The sequence below is a fragment of the Mauremys reevesii genome, linkage group 24 (assembly GCF_016161935.1).
Source record: "Mauremys reevesii isolate NIE-2019 linkage group 24, ASM1616193v1, whole genome shotgun sequence".
NCBI classification, from domain to species: Eukaryota; Metazoa; Chordata; order Testudines; family Geoemydidae; genus Mauremys; species Mauremys reevesii.
Window position 1 is genome coordinate 20,110,584 of NC_052646.1, and position 21,973 is coordinate 20,132,556.

The 21,973-nt window shown below is 51.2% G+C and overlaps 1 protein-coding gene across 1 annotated transcript; it reads right to left on the bottom strand.

The window, feature by feature from the left end:
• Nucleotides 1–454: 454 nt before the first annotated feature.
• Nucleotides 455–14,031, bottom strand: LOC120390150 (phospholipase A2 inhibitor subunit gamma B-like). The gene is made up of 6 exons (XM_039512494.1): nucleotides 13,940–14,031; nucleotides 12,760–12,887; nucleotides 12,392–12,508; nucleotides 9,774–9,926; nucleotides 9,241–9,381; nucleotides 455–471 (listed from the first exon to the last, which is right to left on the bottom strand). The coding sequence occupies exons 1-6, from the start codon at nucleotides 14,005–14,007 to the stop codon at nucleotides 461–463; spliced, it is 618 nt and encodes a 205-aa protein (XP_039368428.1). The 5' UTR covers nucleotides 14,008–14,031; the 3' UTR covers nucleotides 455–460.
• Nucleotides 14,032–21,973: the final 7,942 nt, after the last annotated feature.

Here is a 21,973-nt window from a genome sequence, read left to right on the forward strand (position 1 = left end):
AAATCTGGTTCCTTCCAGGCAAACTCGCAGTGGAAGATCTTCTTTCCAAAATATCCTTGTTCACTGGCCAGCTGGGAAATGTAACCAGGCAGGGCACATTTTCAGGGAGTCCAACTCCAACCATTGCCTCCCAGTTCCAGGATTGGGTCACTCATCGCAACGGGAACTTGGGACTTCCAGGCATCTCCTCAGGGGCAGTTTTCATTCAGACCTGGCCCCTGTTATTCTGCTGTTGCTGCTTTTCAGTTACTTTCATAAGCAACTTTATAGGACAGGCTGCACTGGGCTTTTGTGACATTGGAGAAGTCAGAATATCAGACCCAGTAGAAACAGAGCCCCACTCACCCGTTCCCAGGAGAGCAGCGAGGACACAGATGACAAGAGACGACTTCATGGTGATGGGGAAGCAGTAGATGATGCTGGGTCTCTGATTCAGTCAAATCTCCAGCTGGGGGATTTATCACAGATGGGCTGAAATGAGATCAGAAGAGAGATTGCACATGCATGAGCCAGTTGACATACTCCTGCTGGATAGTGGCAGCGTAACGCAATTTTACTTCTCAGACTTCAGAACGATAACACATAAGATCCAAAAAGCAGAGACGAAACAGGCTGGTCCCTAAACAGAGGGAGACAAAGCAGACTGCTCTCATAGACAGAAATCCAGGGGTCTGGTTACAGACAGAGGGATAACTCAATCTTAGCAGATTTTCCTTTATGCTACTAGCTGGAGGGGAAGGGGGAATATCCCCTCCTCCCTGCAAGCCAGGCCATTCATATGCTCACTGGCTCCTATATTCTCTGCCTTCTGGCTCTCTGGATTCAGATCTTTGGCTGTTACTGATTGTGACGGTGCTGCCCGTGGGAGCCAGCTGAGGTCACTCAATCAGGGTGAACTGCAAACCAAACGGGGCAGACAAACCCCAAACGCTGGTGGTTATTTCAATACTTAGATTTACCAACCAGCACAAACCAGCTTCTGTAGCACCTCACTGGCTACTCAGAAGTCCAAACCCCGCAGTTCCCTTAAAGTGCCCAGCCTCAGGCCTCCATCCAGACACACCTGTCAGATATGATGATGATTCCTAAAAATCTTACTTCATCATATAAAGGAAAAGGTTCTTCCAATCCCAAAGGATCAGCCACATACCCAGGTCCAATTATAACTTAGATCTTATCCAAAATACACGCTATTAGCCAATTCTTATTAACTAAGCTAAAATTTATTAAAAAAGAGAGAGAGTGTTGGTTAAAAGATCAATATACAGAAAGACTTGAATTCAATTCTTGAGGTTTAGATACATAGCAGAGGTGAGCTTGTAGTTGCCAAAAGTCCTTTTAGAAATAGTCCAGAGATTATAGTCCAATTTCCATATTCAGGGTGGCTCCAGTCAATGACTGGGGATCTCAATCCTTGTGGCTTAAGGTTTCCCCCTCTTGAAACCCAAAGCAGATCTGAGATGAAGCAGGATCCTGTCCCAGGCTTCTTATACATTTCCAGCAGCCTTTCGGCCTGAGAAAACAATAGGCTTAACTCCTTCTCCCAAATCTCCTGGCAATTAGCACAGGGTAATTTACCCATTAAACAGTTCAGATACAGGTTAGCACAACCTTCAAAGAGACACATAGACAATAATACTATTTCACTCAAGTATCATCATAAATGTTAATATTCCTTTTTTGATCTTTGAATTAAAACTATAGTAATAGACAAGACTTGTTTGCTGCCATCACAAGACCTGAGCAAACATCTCCCCTTCTACCTCTAACAATGCAGACTTGCATTTCAAAGCTCTAGTCATTTACATATCTTCCTAACCGGTCCTCAAGGTTCACCCATGGGTCAGGTCAGTCTGTGAGTTAATTAACTCTTTCTGGCCCTTTCACCTTTCAATGATATATTATATTATACTCACAACCTCACACTGATGCAAGGTCTGGATCCTGTCTTAAAGAGACACCGCCATTTCCCAAGAGTATGTCAAAGCCGATGTTCTGAAGGACCCCAGCTAACAGCCCTGCACCCAAATCCTTCCTGCTGGTTCTTTCCGGATTGCCTCTGGTCCCACACTTTCCTGTAGATCAGCCAACCCCACTCCCCCGACCCACCCACCCACTCTTAAAGTGACAGCTGGCAACCCAAACAGACCTCGATACACAACCCCCTCCTCCCTACAAGGTCACTCTCAGCCACACACTCCTATTAACAGCCGAGGGATCCCAGAGCCTGGGCAAGGATGAACCTTTGAACCTCCGCTGAAGCCAAGTTTCGTTCTGTGCCACCTCCCCGGTGATCAGGGCCCGGGACCTTGCACCATCACCCCAGGTTCCCCAGGGAGGGGTATGGGGGGGAATTGTACTGACCCCTCCCTCCTACAGAGGTGGGGTTTTGCTCCCCACACCACACAGCAGTGGAATGTCCCCCACCCACTTGGGGTCACTCACGTTGCTGCAGACCGTCAGGAACCATAGTCATGGGGAGGGTGAGAAATTCCCCCTCCCTCCTGGAGGCAGCAGCTATCGCTGCCATTTTGCGCTTGGGCACTTCCCACCCTTAGCAAGTGTCACAGCGTCGCCAGTGCTCTGCAGCTGCCTCAGTTTCCCCACTTTCCACAAGTGGCTCAGCCCCTCCTCCCCTCCTCCCCCTGTTATGTCTCATGTTATCTGGGAAGGGTGGAGGGGGAAGAGCTGATTTCCCTGCTCCCGGCTGAAGGAGTCCAGGAGTTTAGACTTCAGTCAGTGAGACTCTGATCTCCTGTATGGCAGCAGGTGGCTGTCGCACCCCAGACAGGCATCTGTTTGCACACACTGGGAAGAAAACTGGGGCGTAACCGTGTTTCCTCTTGGTACAACCGACCCACCCCCACCGCTGTGCCTCTCCTTTAGCTGCCCCACTGGCGTGCTGGCTCTCACCTCCCGTTGCATCCTTATGGGGATGGGACCCAGGACTCCTGGGTTCTATACCCCGCTCAGGGAGGAGAGTGGGATCTAGAGGTTAGAGCTGGCAGTGCTGGGAGCCAACACTTCTGGGTTCTAGCCCTGGCTCTGGGAGGGGAGTGGGGTTAGTGGTTAGAGTGGGGGAGGTTGGGAGCCAAGAATCCTGGGCTCTCTCCCCAACTCAGGGTGGGAGTGAGGTCTCCTCGTTAAAGCATCCATAGCCCAGAGGGGTGTCACTTACCAAACGCTCCTTAGGGGTGTCAGGCTGGGTAACGTTTACCGGAGGTGGAGCAGAAGGAGAGCTCTGTGAACAGGAAAAAGATGTACAATCTCTGCGTTGCGGGTGTGTATCTCTCTCTCCTCCTTTTATAGACTGCAGGTGCAGAGGTGCCAACTTCCTGAGTTCCTGGGACATGCTCGACCCGCGATCCACCCCATCGCCCATGCTGGTACCCCTGCCACGCCCTCTCCCCTGCCTCTTCCTGCCCTGCTCCTCCCCCTCCCTGCCAGTACCTCCTGCGTGCCCGAACAGCTGATAGCCGCAGGTGGGATGTGCTGGGAGGGAGTGGGAGGTTCTGATTGACGGGGCCCACTGGTGGCCAGGTGGATCTAAGGGGGAGGAGCTGTTCAGGGGGGCTGCCAGTGGGTTCTGAGCACCCACTATTTTTTTTTGTGGGTGTTCCCAACCCCAGAGCACTCACGGGTGCCTATGCTCAGCTGTACGCTCTCACGTGAGATAGAAACTTTAAAATCCCCACATTCGTCTTTGGCAGTCGATAAATTTCTATTCCTGTTGCCGGTGCTGTCCCCTCCCCACAGCGCTGTGACATCCCCAGGGTACGTCCAGAGCAATGTACCACAGTTAATGGTACAACCCCCCCCCCCCTGCCCTGCACCCTTGGGTGCCTTCCAATGCCCTGCTGAAGTAGCTCCCCCCGGGCCACTCACAAACAGCCTCACGCTATAGAAGTCAGAAATGGGTCCCGGAAAAAAGGAAGATAAAACATTTATCAATGATTAATTTAACAAGCTACATTAAATTCAAAGCCAGATTTTCTCACCACATGCTTCCTGGAAAGCTTTGTCCAAATGACTTTGTTAGGTTTAGGCTTTTTTACATAGATCTGTGATGGCAGACACAACGTCATTGAATCCACACACAAACCTTCTCTTATCGTTTACTAGACCTAACAAAAATTGGACCTGTTTTTGAGTTTGGGGTACAGGCCAATTTACAATGGCTTGGATTTTTAAGAGATCAGGGGATATCTGACCCGCCCTTAGCCAGTGTCCCAAATAAGGAACTCTGGCTGCTCCCATTTTACCCTTAGAGACTTTTATGGTCAGGCCTGCCTCCTTGAGTTTTGACAACACAATTCCTTGAGGTTTTTGTGATCAGCCAACTGCCACATACACCCTTTGAAAGCTCTGCAAACCATTTAACACCTGGTTGACCAATCTCCGGAAGAACAGGAGTGCTTGTGGCACCTGAGCATAAGCTTTCAAAAGCTTACGGTCAAATAAATGTGTTAGTCTCTAAGGTGCCACAAGTACTGCTGCTCTTTTTGCGGATACAGACTAACCCGGCTGCTACTCTGAAACCGGTCTCTGGAAGGTGGCTCTTGCATTAATTAACCCAAATGGTAACATTGTGAACTGCTAGAGACCCATATTGGTGATGAAAGCAGACTTTATTTGTGCATCCTGCCTAAAGGAATCTGCCAATACCTGGGAGTTAAATCAAAAGAACTCAGATATTTAGCTTTGCTTAAAATGTCCAGAAGATCATCAGTTCTAGGAGTGAGATACACATCTGGCTGTGACAGCACTGAGTTTTCTATAATCAACTTAAACCTTACAGTGTTGTCTTTGGTAGGGACCAAGACCACAGGTGATGCCCAGGAGCTGTCAGACTCTTTAATTACTCCTAGATCCACCATGCTTTGTTATTTCTGCACCAATTTGTTCCTGCACCTTGCCAGTGGCCCTGTCGAGTCTGCTGGGAGATGGCGGTGGGCCTTTTGTAATGCTCTTATGAGTTAGCAAGTGTGTCTTCCCTGACTTGTCAGAAAACACCTCTTTGTGTTCTTGCAACACTGACAACCTCTCTGCCCTGTCAACTGGTATTATTGCACTGCACATATCAATGCTTTCCAGAGATGAGTCAGTCTGGCATTCAGCCATCAAATCAATGAGGTGGTGTGCCTCAGTTTCTCTGTACTAGACAGCACATCATGTTTACCATGGCTTCCCTGATGCAATAGTCTGTAAGTCTGTTTAGATGTATTAGCTGTGAAAGAGCATTACCATGCAGCTTTTTAACATGGTATCTTCATTTACTACGTCTATCACTGCAAAAGGTTCTTCCCAAGAATTTTGCAGTCATGTGCTCTGACTCTTTCTTCTCCAATCTGGCCAGGGCTAGCTTTGAAGTTGTTCTCTGTTGCTCATTTTTACCTTTTACTGTTTTATTTCCCTTGCCTGAAATAGCAAACAGAAAAAAAAAACCCAAAGTGAACCCGCTCCTTGACTATTTCCAGCCATCGCACTTGAGAGGCTCTGAAAATTATTATATCAGTGTTCAGAAGGTAAACCTCATTTAAAATAACAAGCTGCGTATAAATCCTGCTTGCTGCAAAATTGTGACATCCCCCTGGAAGTTTTAGTACACAAGCTAAATCATGACTTAATTTAGCACCACAGAGACTTGGTGGGATAAATCTCATGAGTGGAATCTGCGTATGGAAAATGAATGAAAGAGAAGAAAATGTCCCTCCACGAACTGAGTTTTTTCATTAAAAAAAAGGGGGGGGGACGGAAAAGCGGGGAGGAGGAGGCACATTTTTCATCCCATTTTCAACATCAAAAGGTTTTGATAGAAAAATTTGAGCCAGCTCTAACTGTGGCTTCATTTTGATGGGACCTGCTTGCAGATGGCCTGAGATTATTTCCCAGGGCAGGAACTTGAAACGGCACCTCCCAAATTCACGGTCCTGTTCCCAACTCCATTACAGAAATGCCCGCACAGACCTTGGCTGACACTTTCCAAGGGGGTCTGTAATTTATGTCGCCCTGCTCTAGGGGTGCTGCCAGAGGCAGAAGAGGCAGCAGCTGGCTGAGAGGGATACAACTAGGTTTGGCAGGATAAGATTTTCTCCAGAAAATGCTGATAATGTTGATTTCACAAGACACTCCTGTCAAGGTTCCTTCCCCACTCTGAACTTTAGGGTACAGATGTGGGGACCTGCATGAACACCTCTAAGATTAACTACCAGCTTAGATCTGGTTTTGCTGCCACCACTCCCAAGTACTAACTCCCTTCCCTGGGTAGTCTTGAGAGACTTCTTCACCAAGTTCCTGGTGAACACCGATCCAACCCCTTGGATATTAACACAAGGAGAATTTAACCATCCCCCCTCCTTTCCCCCACCAATTCCTGGTGAGTCCAGAGCCAATCCCCTTGGATCTTAAAACAAGGAAAAATCCATCAGGTTATTTAAAAGAAGGCTTTTAATTAAAGAAAGAAAGATAAAAATCATCTCTGTAAAATCAGGGCGGAAAATAACTTTACGGGGTAATCAGATTCCTAGAGCCCAGAGGAACCCCCTCTAGCCTTAGGTTCAAAGTTACAGCAAACAGAGGTAAATCCTCTTAGCAAAAAGGAACATTTACAAGTTGAGAAAACAAAGTTAAACCTAACACGCCTTGCCTGGCTGTTACTTACAAGTTTGAAATATGAGAGACTTGTTCAGAAAGATTTGGAGAGCCTGGATTGATGTCTGGTCCCTCTCAATCCCAAGAGCGAACCACCCCCAAAAACAAAGATCACAAACAAAAGCCTCCCCCCACCAAGATTTGAAAGTATCTTGTCCCCTTATTGGTCCTTTGGGTCAGGTGTCAGCCAGGTGACCTGAGCTCCTTAACCCTTTACAGGTAAAAGGATTTTGGTGTCTCTGGCCAGGAGGGATTTTATAGTATTGTACACAGGAGGGCTGTTCCCTTCCCTTTATAGTTATGACAACTCCCAAACAAAGAAATAAGATGGTTGCACTGATAACAAATTTTTCCAATAGACATGGTAAAACAAATGTTTCTTGAGAACATATTGGAGTTTGATTTTTAGGCTATTTTCTTTGTATATTTTGACAGGTGATGGTGACAATTTGTATTTTAACAGTTATCAAAATTTAACTTCTTCAATCTCAGCATTTACAATCGTTAAATAATGATTGCTGCCCCCAGACCATTTCCCGCAACTGTGAACATTTAAATTGATGAAAATATTTAAAAATATTTTTTATATTATCCCTCAAAATTATAAAAAAAAAATCAAATTCAGCCAACCCTACATACAAAAGAAGATTCTTTGTTAAGAATTTTAGCTCCTGGCCTGTGCCACCTAATTTCACCACTAGGGGTCACTTTAAGAGGAAGCAGCTTCTACACGGCCCTGCCCGCTAGAATTAAAATTTTGCCCATTGAAAGAGATAAAAAAAAAACCCTCCAAAGAATGAGGTCTCCAGTTTGTTTCATTCAGTGCAAAAAAATAAAGGGGAAGCGAATGCGACCGGGAGCCCAGAGCCCCTGGGAGGGGGGAGCGGCTGCAGAGAGGGGCAGAAGCAGGCTGCCAGGGTGTTGTTGAGTGCGGCGTGCCCTTTCCTGGCGTGGAGATCAGAAGAGGAGCTTCAGCAGCAGGAGCCCAGCGAGGGCTGGGACGAGGAGCCCGACTGGTCCCGGAGCTGGGCCGGGCGCTTTGCATTTGACCACAGATAGATCTGCACTGACTCCTTCGATGGTCCCCGAAATCTCTTTTAAGTGGGCACAAGTGGTCTCACTAGCGCAGCCCTTCATGGTGGTCAATGTGGAAGTCCCGCCTGGGGGGTGGGAGGGGGAAGCAGGTGATTGGTGTGAGAGGCGTAGCTCCACTCCTCAAGGTGGACTAGGACAACGCCCTCCCCTCCTCAGCTCTGTTCCTCAGAGCCCTGCCTAAGTCCCCCCCAGCCTCCATCTTCACATCTGCTCTGCTCCCCCAGCCTGTCTGGCCCTGGGTGGCCTCCCCCTTCTCCTCTCCTCTGATACAGACTCACTGTGTGTCCTAGATCAAATGATTGGCAGTGATATAGAGCTCACTGATGATACCCAGCCTGGATCAGGACCTTATTAGCCCCACCATTCATCTAGCAAAGCAGCAGCTCAGTGCTGGTGGCAGTAGTGGGATTATAAGAGGTTTTTATGGGGAATTAAGGCACCATGATGGGACTCCACAAAGCTAGGTTCAATTCTCAGCTCCGCCCCAGCCTTCCTGTGTGACCTGGTGCAAGTCACCTCATCATGATGTGCCTCAGTTTCCCCCACTGTAAAACAGGGAGAATGCACCTTCTTTTGCCTGCTTTGAGTCAAGGACTGTCACTATGAACTTGTTCAGTGCCTGGCACAATAGGGGTCTCTGATCTCGGTCAGGGTCTGTGCAGCGCCTGGCACCCCTGGGGCTCCCAATACTAAGCCAGTCCCTACCACAAAGAGTGTACAGATTAAACTCTAAATAGGCAAAAGGTGGGAGGGGAAACGGAGGCAAAGACACTGGCTCAAGGTCACACAAGAGGTGGCACTGAGAAGAGGACCCTGGTTTCCTGATCTTCAGCCAATATCTTTACCCAGCAGAGCCCACCACAGCATCCTCTCCTAGAGCAGGAATTGGGACCAGATGTGAGACCTGGGGGTCTAGAGGCCTGTACTGAACAATGTGCCAGCCAGGGTTGGACTCTGGCAACAAGAAGTGGTAAGTGGTTTCCCTGAGGAATCTCTAGGAAGAAGTTAAAGCAAGAATGAAACCCAAGTTGTGTGGGTTGACCCTAGCAGACCCCAATTCTGGATTTGAGGTGACCTTTCCAGCCTGCAGGTTCTGTCCTTGTTTTCAATCCGTGGTTTCTCCATAATACTCTCTCCTTCACAATAAAGGTGCTGGCTTAGGACGCGCTGTGGGGTAGCTCACAGCCGTGGGCCATGACGCTGTTCACCCCCCCTGCGGAGACTGCGCAGGGCACACGCTGGTTCCTTAGGCAGTCTGGCTTGCTGGGGCTATCACAGTGTCAGCAGGGGTCTGTGCAGCTGTAAAGAACCCCGCCAGTCAGCAAGGAGAGGAATGTGGATGTCCACTCAAGGGACGTGAGAATTGAGGAGCCAGAAGCTTAGAGCTGGTGCCCTTGAGATCACGGCAGGGGAACACGGGTGCACTTGCCCTGAACTGTGGCCGAAATAAACAACAAAGGAAAAATAAACGCAAAGTAAATGAACGGAAGTTACCAAACGTTACGGTCCCGGCAACCTCGATGCATCGGGTATCTGACCCAGTGCACTGGATGGTCTCTTCATTGCACTGAGCATAGAGGATAGCGACGCAGGCTGGGCAGCGCTGGCCGTTGGGTTTGGTGTTAGCCGGGGGCACTGGGAAGAAGAGGAGCAAACGCAGTCAGCTCGGGGGACGAGCCCCAGGAGGCGTCGGGGCCGGGAGAGCAGCTGGGGGCTGCACAGCTCAGCCCTGGGTGCCCCCTGCAGGGGGAGCTGTAGCTCCGGGGACACCGGGGGCAGCAGGGGCGGGGGAGGGGTTTGCAGCAGGGAGCCCTGGATCCTGCCCCAGGTGGGGTCAGCCGGGTTCACACCTGGGGGCAGCCTAGAGTCCCGCCCACTAAACTCCACCCAGCCAGGGGCTCAGTGTTATTCCATGGGGCGCCCCCTGCAAGGCAGGAGGACCAGTCTCAGGAAGTTAACATGGGGCAGGTTCCAGGCAGCAGGAGGTGCAGGGGATGGGGAGGAGAGGTGGAGATGGGGAGACGTACCTGTAACTGTGGTTGTTCGGCAGGCATCTCCCACGCAACACGTGAGGCCCGACCTTACTGCCACTCCGTTCCCAAAGTTCATAGTGAGGGGGCCAACTTTGCAATTGCTGGATGTTACACAGCCCTTGATAATGATCTGTTGCTTCATTCCCACTGCACATGAGGAGAAGAAGGAGATTTATTCCCCTTCCACTCCCACCCCATATCTGCCCTCTGCACAACAACAGCCATGGGGCATTATCCTCACTCTACTCTTGGGGAAACTGAGGCACAGAGTGGGGGAAAAGAAGTTCTGAAGGAACTCAAATATGAAATTGCAGAGCTACTTCTTCTAGTTTATAACCTGTCACTTAAACCAGCCTCTGGACCAGATGACTGGAGGATAAATAATGTAATGCCAATTTTTTAAAAGGGCTCCACAGGTGATCGTGGTAATTACAGGCTTCTAACATCAGTACCAGGAAAATTGATTGAAAGTATAAAGAACAGAATCAACCAAAACATAGATGAGTGCAATATGCTGGGGAAGGGTCAACATGGTTTTTGTAAAGGGAAATCACGCCTCACCAATCTACTAGAATTCTCTGAGGGGGTCACCAAGCATGTGGACAAGGGGGATCCAGTGGACATAGTGTACTTGGACTTTCAGAAAGCCTGTGACAAGATCCCTCACCAAAGGCTCTTAAGCAAAGTGAGCTGTCGTGGGATAAGAGGGAAGGTCTCTCATGGATCAGTAACTGGGTAAAAGACAGGACACAAAGGACAGGAATAAATGGTCAGTTTTCACAGTGGAGAGAGATAAATAACAGGGTCCCGCAAAGCAATGTAGGCACCTAACTTCCACCTTAGATACCAAAATCCAACATTTTGATCCTCAAGCTCCGACTTCAGCTGCTGCCTGACTCTGTAGGCGCCTGAATTCCTTAAATCCCAGAATTTCTCCTGGTGGGTAACCAGACAGCTGCCTAAATCCTGACACCCGGCACCCAGCTCATGGCTCAGCCCTGGTGGGATCTCACAGTAGGCGTTCCCCTGCCTACCTTAGCTCTGGGACCCGATCCAGTGGACAGCCTCTGAGATGGGCCACATGGGTGGACCCCCCACAAAACACAGCCGCAGGAGGTGCTATTTGTCATGCCCCCTCCCCCAGCCTTATGCCCAACAGTCCAATGCTCAGAGCACAACCCAGTGTGTGGCGCAGGCAGGGTCCAGTTCACGTCCCAGTGTTTATAGGCTTGGCAGAGTCAGGCTTTCCTCCGTACATGTCGGTAAATGTTGATTTGACCAAATACCCACAAACTGACCCAATATTCCCACCGAAATGTACAGATTGGCCAAGTAGCAGAAATGCTGCTTGAGAACGTGTCAGAGTTGGATTGAAGGCTATTTCCCTGGTATAATTGGACACGCGATGTTGAGAGCTGGTGGTTTAAAGGTTAGAAAGCTTTGCCTTTTTGAATTCCATCAGCTATTGCCATTAAATCATTAGTCTGAACCCACCTCCCCCCTGCCCAGCATTTCCTGCAACTGTGAAAATTTCAATGGATTAAAAAATGCTTAAAAATCAACATTGTCAAAATGAGAACAAGGTAAAACTCAGATTCTGCCAAGCTGAAATATTTAACCTGAATGGAGCGGCTGCAAGAAGAGGGATTCAGAGATACCCCCTCCATAGTCCAGTGGAAGAGGGGGCATTTGAAGCTGGTTCTTCCATGTCCCAGCTGAGCACCCCAGCTGCTGAGGTCTCAGGCAGCCCCTCCTCCTCTGCTGTCATTTGCAAGGAAGGACTGACCCGGTTTAGATGCTGGACTCCCGGCAAGGGGTCCTCAGCTGTGGATCCCAAGCACAGCTGGGCACCTCCGTGCAGCCCAGACTTAGATGCTGAACACTCAGGGGAGGAGGCATGGGCCACACCCCTCACCTCAGCATTTCCTATTGGCTGGCTTAGGCGGGCGCCCGCTTGGCGTGCCGGCTGTTGTGGATCCCATCCTCAGGCGCCTCCCTCTCCCCAAGCACTATGGCGGCAGCCTGGGCCCCTGGCCCGTGGTCCATGGAGACCACCGGGGGTTCATCATCGCAGTGCTGAGCCGAAGGCCCCACTGGGGAGCTAGCCACAGGGTCTGGCATAGAACCCAGGCATCCTGGCTCCTTAACCGCTGCTCAGACCCATCCACCACCCTCCCTTTCCAGAGCTGGGACTAGGATAGAACCCAGGCATCCTGGCTCCCAGGGGCGGCTCCAGGCCCCAGCACACCAAGCGCGTGCTTGGGGAGGCACTCTGCTGGTCGCCGGGAGGGCGGCAGGCGGCTCCGGTGGACCTCCCGCAGGCGTACCTGCGGAGGGTCCGCTGGTCCCACGGCTTCGGTGGAGCATCCGCAGGCACATCTGCGGGATGTCCACCGGAGCCGCGGGACCGGCAACCAGCAGAGCACTCCCCGCGGTGTGCCGCTGTGCTTGGGGTGGCGAAATGGCTAGAGCCGCCCCAGCTGATTCCTTAACGGCTGCTCAGACCCATCCACCACACTCTCTTTCCAGAGCTGGGACTAGTATAGAACCCAGGGGTCCTGGGTCCCCAGCCTGTTCCCTGGCCCAGATTGGTTAAGATCCATCTCACCTACCCAATGTGTATTCACCCAGCGAGATGCCACAAGAGTCTGTCCCAACAGCGCAGGTCTGAAGGTCGCCCGTGCAGCTGGCTCCTGGTCCAGAGCAAACCTCACACTGCAGACAGGCCCCTGGAGGCAGAGAGAGAACATGAGCCACCTGGATTTGTCCCTCCTTCGCCTTCCGCTGGGTTTGATCCACACCAGTTGGGGATCTGGCCCCCTTGACACCAATGAAGCTACAGCGACAGACGCCAGCTGGGGATCAGACAGAATCCCATTTCCTAGAGTCTTGTGACTCTAGCGGAAGATCCGCTTTCAAAAATGTCCTTGTTTATTGGAGAAGTCAGAACATGGGACCCACAGGAAAAGAACCTACCCACCTCTATCCAGGAGAGCAGCGAGGATGCAGACAGCAAAAGAAGCCTTCATCGTGATGGGGACGCAGTAGATCGGCGCTGGGGTCTCGGATGCAGCCAAACCTGTGACCCGGGGATTTATCACAGAGGGGCTGAAATGAGATCAGAATAGAGATTGAACATGCATGAGCCAGTCGTCAGGTGGAACCTCAGAGCCATTTGCCAAAGTTCTGGGGTAGTCACACCTCTGACCCGCCTTTGTGGCACCACACAGAGACGCTGGATACAAATAGCAAATACTCCTGCGGGAAGGTTTCAGTGTAACACGATTTTACTTCCGACGCTCCAGAATGATAACACATAAGAACGAAACAAACAAAGACAAAGCTGGCAGCTCTCCTGGGCAGAGACGTTAACTCCCTCGCCTTGTTCTAGGCTGGTTCTTTCCAGAGTGAATCTGGTCCCATACTTCCCTGTAGATCAGCCAACCCCACTCCCTTCACCCACCCACTCTTAAAGGGACAGCTGGCAACAACCCTTGGCTCTGTGCAAAGCTACTGCCGATCATCAACTCATTTTAACAGCCAAGGGGTCCCCGGCTCCAGACAAGGGCAAATCTTCAACCCTCCTCCGGAGCCAAATTTATTTCTGTGTCCCCCTTCCCCAAGCTCAGGGCCTGGGGCACCTGCACCATCACCCCAGACTCCCCAGGCGGAGGAGGAATTGTACTGACCCTTCCACCCCACTGAGGTGGGGTTTTGCTCCCCACACCACACAGCAGTGGTACTGCCCCCACCCGCTTGGGGTCACTCACGTTGCCACAGACCATCAGGCAGCCATAGACTGAAGGGAGAAATTCCCCCTCCCCATCTCCCCACTGCTGCGCACTGCACTGGGAAACTCCCCCCCCAAGGGGGGTGTCCCAGCATTGCCAGTGCTCTGCAGCTACCTCAGTTTCCCCTCTTTCAGCAGGGGGCTCAGCCGCCTCCCTGCTCTGTAATGTCCCATGTTGTCTGGGAAGGGGGGTGGGGAGAGCTGATTTCCCTGCTCCCGGCTGAAGGGGTCCAGGAGTTTCCCCCGGAGTCAGCGAGATGCGGATGTCCCGTAAGGCAGCAGGTGGCTGTCGCCCCCCAGACAGGAATCTGTCTGCACACACTGGGAAGAGAACTGGGGCGTAACCGTGTTTCCTCTTGGTGCCACTGACCCAGCCCCACTGCTGTGTCTCTCCTTTAGCTGCCCCGCTGGCGTGCTGGCTCCCGCCTTCCTTTCCATCCTTATTGGGGCTGCCACTTTTACTTGGACGTATTCCTGGAGGTGTCATTACATGACATAATCTAGAATCGTTAATTTCTGGGGACTGCAGGACAATCCTGGAGGGTTGGTACTCTAATCCTTATGGGGGGTGGGGCTGGGAGCCCGGACTCCTGGGTTCTATTCCTGGCTTTGGGAGGGGAGTGGGATCTAGTGGTTGTTAGATCAAATGATCTTTATGGGGCTTCAGGCCGGGTAATGTTTGCCTGGGGTGGAGCAGAGGGTGACCTTTTTGAATAGTAAAAAACGTACAATCTCTCCGTTGTCTGCGTCTCTCTCTCCTCCTTTTATAGACAGGCTCGGCTGTACGCTCTGACGTGAGATAGAAACTTAAAAATCCCCACACTGGTCTTTGGCAGAGTCGATAGATTTCTATTCCTGTCGCCAGTGCTGCCCCCTCCCCACACCCCTGCCCTGCACCCTTGGGTGCCTTCCAATGCCCTGCGGAAATAGCTCCCCTTGGGCCACTCACAAACAGCCTCCCGCGTGCGAGCTGCACCCTGGGTGTGTGCGTGTGACTGCAGCCTGCCGGCCGCACCTGGGTTACACTTTGGCTCTCCCCAGCCTTGGTTATATGCCACGGCGACGCCAACACCCCCCCCAGTTCCAGATTCTTATACAGAAACATAGGTCCCGTGCTCCCCGGCCCGCTCCCGCACAACACAGGCTGAGAGAAAGTCCGTCATTTTATGACTGGAAACAAGATGTGCACATCTCTGTGACAGACTGTACCCTTACGTTCATCCATTTTACAAACCCGTGATAAAACAGCCCCAGGTCGGCATGTCCCAGGGACCAGCAGACAAAGGTGCCCACTTCCCCTCCCACCTTTTGCTGATATAGAATTTAATCTGTAAGCTCTTTGTTGTAAGGACTGGCTTAATATTGAGAGTCCCTGGTGCATGAGGGGCTGCACAGACCCAGGCAGAGATGGGAAACCCTCGTTGTGCCAGGCACTGAATAAGTTCATAGTGACAGTCCTTGCCCCAAAGAGCTTGTGATCTACACAGGCCAAGGAAGGTGCAGTCTCCCTGTTTTACAGCTGGGGAAACTGAGGCACGGAGCAATGAGGTGAGTTGCCCAAGGTCACACAGGAAGGCTGTGGCAGAGCTGGGAATTGATCCTGGTTTTTCAGAGTCCCATTATGGTGCCTTAATTCTCCACACAACATCTTAGAAACCCCACTGTGCTGCTGCTTTGCTAGATGAGTGGTGGGGCTAATACAGGCTTGATCCAATCCAGGTGTCATTGACGGGCTCTAGATTGGGGCTGCAAGCGGCTTGCTCAAGGAGACAGAGTGAGTCTGTATCAGAGCAGAGGGGGAGGGGGAGGACCTCCAGGGCCAGACAGGCTGGGGGAGCAGAGCAGATGGGGAGATGGAGGCTAGCGGGGCCTAGGTGGGACTCTGAGGAGCAAAGGAGGGGGCTGGCCTTGTGGCCCAGACCAGCTCGTGCAGTGGCGTCTCTCTCCTGACAACAATCACCTGCTTCCCCCCGTCCCATCCCCCGCAGGTGTACGTGGCACATTGAACTTCCTGCCGGGCTGCACTGCTGAGTCTTTCTGTGCACTATCAAAAATTGACTCTGGGATCTTTGAAAGGCTCGATGCAACTGCAATCAACGGCACAGCAGCTTTCGGCACAGCCGGCACAGCTCCGGGACCCACCGGGCTCCTCCTACCCAGCCCTCGCCGGGCTCCTGCAGCTGAAGATTCTCTCCTGATTCCCCACCCGACGCAATGGCCACACCGCACTCAGTAACACCCCTGCAGCCTGTGTCTGCCCCTCTCAGCAGCTGATCTCCCCTCCCAGGGGCCCTGGGCTCCCGCCCCGATTCGCTTCCCCTTTATATTGTTGTGTTGAATAAAACAAACTGGAGACCAAAGTCTCTGGAAATTTTCTTTCAATGGGCAAAATTTTAATTCTAGTAGATGGAACCGTCAAGAAGCCGCATAGTCTTAGTTTGACTCCTAGTGGTGAAATGAGGCAGCACAGCCCTGGAGCTACAATCCTCAATAAAGAATCTTTTTCGGGTTGGCAGAATTTGAATCTGATTTTAATTTCAATGGATACTATTGGAGTTTAATTTTGTGCATATTTTTTTCTATTTTTATCCATTTAAATTTTCACAGTTGTGGGACATGATATGGGGCAATAATAATGTAATGGCAGGAGATGGTGAGACCGTTAAAACACAAACTGCCAACGTCACACACCTCAAGAGGTCGCAGCAGAGGCAGGTGGCAGCAGAAGGTGACCCTCAGGCGGCTGGTGGAGCGGTGAGCATGCGGCCAGCAGAACAGCAGCTGGCAGGGCGGCAAGCGGGGCGGGCAGCGGAACAGAAAGGTGGCTGGCAGGTTGGCCACCTGGAGCAAGCAAGGTGCCTTCTTCCCCGGGTGGAAGGTGAACCCTGGGGCCTCACTGACCAAGGACGACCCCTGTGAGTGGGGTGCGGTGAGGGAGCAGAAGGGGCACAGAAAAGGAACTCTTGGTTGTAGAACTCAAGAACAGGAGGCAGAAGTCTCTGCCCCACGCACTCTGGGGTGAGCGTCCTGTGCACAGATTTATGTTTATGAATCCTGCTTGTGATATTTTCCCTGAGGTTAATTCCCTCTTTTCATTAAAAGTTTCTTTCCTACACTCAAACTCTGCTTCTGAGCAGGGAAGTGTTGCCTCTCAGAGGTGCCCAGGGGTGGTGTGTAATTTTCCCAGCTTACTGGGTGGAAGACAACATCTACAAGGACAAGTTGGACCCTCCTTAAATATCAGTGAGTAGAGAGGACCTCACAGAAGACCTGGGTGGAGAGAAGAGCCTTGCTTTGAGTAATCAACTAATTCAGTTCAAACAGAATGGCAGGATAAACAAACACAGGGCTGCCACGAGGGCCCATGATTTCAAACAGGCAAACTTTCAAAACCTGAAAGGAATTAGTGAGGGACATGGACTGGCCCGAAGACCTCGAGGATCTGAATGTCAATACGGGTTGGTCTTTCAGCAGCGCAAACCCGGAGGGCACCACGTGTGTGGCTTCTTCTACCACTGAGAGGCAGCAAGGCGTCAGCACAATGTTTTCGACATCGCAACTCCCGTGTGTCATCACGATGGCCAGGACGAGTACAAGGAGGCAGAGAAGCCAGCTGGTGCTTATACCGGCCTTAAGAAGCTTAAAAAGTGGTGACGCCTACTGGTAAGGGTGACCTATGCAGGGACAGTCCTGTTAACCAGTATATGCTGGTTAGCCCTGATATAGCCATAGCGATAGACAGATAGATGCAGAACTCTTATTAAATATGTATTTTAGGCACTATATTTATATATGCAGATTAATATGCATTATGCACAAACAGCACTAAGCACAAATATTATAGCCGTTATGTAGCCTAAACTGGCCTCCACCTTTACTATAATCCTGTTCCCGTTTGCTAAGTGTCCCACAGCACCGTGCATCAGCTGACGTTCGCTTTGGCCGAAGGAGACAGGAGAGCTGCCAGGATTAGGAGGGAGGAGTATTTTCTCATAGCAACGGGTCTGGAGTTATTCTCACAGGCCAGCTCCGGAGTGGCCCATAGGAAGAGGACAAGACATAGATTGTTCTACCCTTGTGCAGACCTAGGGGGCGCCAGCTGCACTGCAGGTGCCGGGAACACAGAGATAAGGGGCGTCCCAGCTCAGTTTTTTAAATAATATTAAATCATTATTAAATGCAATATTTAATAACCATCACAGTACCAAGCAGGGTACTGTTAGCTAATCCACAGACATTAGACATACACGTACCAGGCTAATAGTCTGTTATACCCCAGCACGAGGGCAGTTATGGTAATGGAATTATATTATGTCTTTCCACAGCGCTGTTCACTGGTATGTCCCACAATGCCTCGGACCGGGACAACTCAGCATTTGGCATAAGTGGGTCAGGAAACAGTCAAAGCAAGATACATTTGTTTGATGTCTCAGCACAGCCAACGATACGCACAACTGGCTTAAAATGCAGTGTCCAGAAAGGAGATAAGGAAAGGATCTTAGGAGGGGAGTCTGGGCTTTCTTGCTTGTTAGAAACCCTACTACACATAGAAGTGCTTTCGGGGGTGTATTTTGAACCAGCCATTCTGTGTAAGGTGAATGGAAAATGCTGGGAGAAACAAGCATCCCAGGGAGATTGTGCGGTATAAACTCCTTCCTTTCTGTATTGGCCGATCTTGTCTTCGACAATAAAAGTGGCTGAGTTTGGTTATTGGCCTAGGGAACATTTTTCATAACAAACCAGCCCTGTACTCGCTCCACTGGATTTTTCCTTCTGAAAGGGAGATTCTTTGGCTGACACGCTAGCAAAGGAAAGTTCATTTGGGGATGAACGCTGGCAGCTTTCTACCAGCTACAGACCAAACCACCTTCTCTTCACTGTCTAGTGTGGTGTGCGCTGTCTCCTTCTTAGTATCACTTCGGCTTGCGCACGTGTTGCGCCTTCTCTGTGCTTCCCCAGCTGCTCATACAGCAGTTTCGATGAGAGACCCCATGACCCCAATGACCACAGACAGAGTCTAGCAAAAGAGAAGGCCACGTCGACAGGTTTATTATTGGATTGGACACAATAGTTCCGAGAGTAGCAGTCTAGCCCAGGCATATACTACATGTATGTGCCACGGTCAACGGACTGCCTGAGTGGCGGACAGTCAGTGGCGACCTGCCCTCGGGACGAACACCCAGGGATGCATTCTTACACAACTACTACACACATAACAACATACACACTGATGTATTGAGTGATGCATTGAGTGCGCTCAGTACAACCCTTAGTACAACCTTAGGCAAGGTCACCCTCGCCTTGTCCATTGTGGATCAAACAACTCATCCCCCATATATTCCCCTTGGCCCTGTCCCATTGGGATGCCAGCAGCCTGTTTTGTTGTATGTGGAATGATCAGGAGGGAGGTGTGTTGTAGTATGTGTTTTATTTTTTAACTCTGCTAGGTGACTATATGTTTATGCAACATCAGCCCTTTCCTTGCCAGCTTCTGTGAGCAGGGCCTGCCTCTGGCTCACAGCTTCACTTTGCTTTGTGTTAGCAACGTCTTCACCATTACTTTAGTTCAGGCTCGGGCCTCATACCAGGCCTCTGATATCAAGGTTTATATCTCAGGGCCTCCTCTTACTACATCTAGGTGGTGAGGTGAAATATCCGTAATCTTTATAGTGCTGTATCCATTGGATTAATAATCTTTGATTGAATAATTGCATCGAAGCCTGGTAGGTGCCAGAGTGCCGGGCGGAGCTCCGCAAGCCCCCGGCCCCGCTCCCCCGGTCGGAGCGCCAGCAGGAGCGCAGCAACCCCACGGCCCTGCTTCCCAGGCTGAGCAGGGGGAAGCCCCTGGCCCCGCTACCCCGGCTGGAGCGCAGCAAGGGCCCTGCTACCCCGGCCGGAGAGCCAGCCCGAGCGTGGCAAACCCCACGGCCCTGCTCCCCTGGCCGCAGTGTGGCAAGCCCTGCCACCCCGTTCCCCCGGCTGGAGCGCCAAGCGGAGAGCTGTAAGCCCGCGGACCCACTCCCCATGCCGGAGCGCCAGCTGGAGCGCGGCAATCTCCGCGGCCCCACTACCCCAGCTCTTCACCATCAATATTGATCGATGTCAATTTCACCAGCCACACCCAAAGCAAGGAATGGCTTTATGCATCAATAGCAACAAATTTTTAGGCCTAGTAAGACAAACACTTGTTGAGAAGTTGTTAGAGTTTGATTTTAGGCTATTTGCTTTGTATCTTTTCACAGGTGATATTGAGAATTGGTGTTTTCATGGTTAAAAACCTTTAACTTTTTAACTATTTCCACTACTTGCATCCGACGAAGTGGGTATTCACCCACGAAAGCTCATGCTGCAAAACGTCTGTTAGTCTATAAGGTGCCACAGGACTCTTTGCTGCTTTAACTTTTTGAATCTCCAAGTCTACTGTCATTAAATCACTATTGTCCCCTGTCATTTCCCACAATGGTGAAAATTTAAATGGATAAAAATAGGGAAAAAATGCTTTAAAAAACTATCAATATTATCCACTGAAATTGTTAAAAAATAAAATTTGCCCAAGCCTAGATATATATTGAGATTAGTAGCTCCTGGTCCGTGCTGCCTGATTTCACCACTAGGGGTCACTCTAAGATGAAAAAGTTTCTTGATGGCCCTGCACACTAAAATTAAAATATTGCCCATCAAAATAAATTTAAAAACTCCAAAGAATTTGGTCTCTGGTTTGTTTCATTCAGTGCAACAAAATAAAGGGGAAGCGAATCCGGCCGGGAGCCCAGAGCCCCTGGGAGGGGAGAGGGGCAAACACAAGCAGCAGGGGTGTTGTTGAGTATGGCGTGGCCATTGCACGGGTGGGGGATCAGGAGACGAACGGCAGGAGATGGAGCCCAGCCAGGTCTGGGACAAGGAGCCCAGCTGGTCCCCAGAGCTGTGCTGGCTGCTTTGCTGGGCACAGAAGGACTCGGCAGCACAGCTCTCCATGGTGGTGGATGTGGCAGTTCCACCTGCATGGGGGTGGGGGGAAAGGAGGCCATCGGTGTTGGGGGAGCAGCTCCTCTCCTCAAGCTGGACTAGGACACATCCTCCCCTGCCTCAGCTCTGCTCTTGGGAGACCCACCTAGGCCCCGCAATCCCTCCATCTGCCCATGTGCTCTGCTCCCCAAGGCCTTTCTGGGCCTGACTGGCCTCCCCCTTGTCCTCTGCCCTGACACAGACTCACTGTGTGCCTTTGAGCAAGTCACTTGCAGCCCTGATCTGGATCCCACTGATGACACCCAAATTAGATCCAGCCAGTTTTAGCCCCCACCCTGCTCACCTAGCAAAGCAGCAGCTCACTGTTGGTGTCAGGAGTGGGATCTCTATGATGTTTTGTGGGGACTCAAGTCACCATGATGGGGACTCAGGAAAACTAGGTTCAGTTCCCAGCTCTGCCCCCGCCTCCCTGTGTGGCCTTGGACACGTTTCCTCATAAGTCTGTGCCTCAGTTCCCCCATCTGTGAAATGGGTAAAATGCTCCTTCTTTTGTCTGTTTACATTGCAAGCTCTTAGTGACAGTCCTGGCCCCAGGGAACTTGTTTAATGCCTGGCACAACAAGGGTTTCCAAACTCAGTCGGGATCTGTGCAGCTCCTGGCGCACCAATGATATGCCAGGCCCTACCACAAAGATCTTACAGATTAAACTCTATCTAGGCAAAGGATGGGAGGAGGAACAGAGAGGGAAAGTCACTGGCCCTAGGCCACATAGGAGCCAGTGCTGGGAATAGGACCCAGGTGTCCTGATCACCAGCCAACATCTTTACCCAGTGGAGCCCACAGCATCCCATCCTAGGGTAGGAATTTGGGAGAGATATGAGACCTGGGGTCCAGAGGCCTGTACTGAACCATGTGCCAGCCAGGGATGGACTCTGGGAACAAGAAGTGGGCCGTGACGCTGTTCAAACCTCCTGCAAAGAGGCGTGGCACTGGGGGGGGGCTTGTGGGGGCTAAAGCCACCCCAAAATTTACCTTAGCCCCCCCCCATAGTCATGCCCCCTAGCGCAAAGGGCGGCATTGGTCCCACCCGTACTTCTGCGCTGCAAGGGGCGGTGGCGCTGCCTGCAGAGCTGGAGGTCTGGCCAGCAGCTGCTGCTAGCGGCCACCCAGCTCTGAACGGTAACAATGTCCAGGGCTGGCCTTAGGGACAATGGTGCTCTGGGGGAATGGGGCGGGGGTGACCCCTCCCCCCTCGACTGAGGAGTGATGGGGGCAGGAAGAGCGGGGTGGGTGGTGCGGAGCTTCCTGGGCGGCACCTGCCATTGGCCACTGTCGGCAGACAGGACACTGGGCTGGATGGACCTTTGGTCTGACGCAGTCTGGCCGTTCTTGTGTTCTTATGACCCGTCTCCTTTCAAAGCTCCGGGAACTTCTGAC

What these genes read in the sequence shown, in the direction of transcription:
- LOC120390150 (XM_039512494.1), bottom strand. Translation starts at nt 14,007, where the DNA reads ATGGAAAGGAAGGCGGGAGCCAGCACGCCAGCGGGGCAGCTAAAGGAG. An exon ending in AGACACAGCAGTGGGGCTGG is followed by an intron (nt 12,888 to 13,939) that starts GTCAGTGGCACC and finishes ATCTCATTTCAG; the next exon opens with CCCCTCTGTGATAAATCCCC. An exon ending in CCGAACAACCACAGTTACAG is followed by an intron (nt 9,382 to 9,773) that starts GTACGTCTCCCC and finishes TCTTCTTCCCAG; the next exon opens with TGCCCCCGGCTAACACCAAA.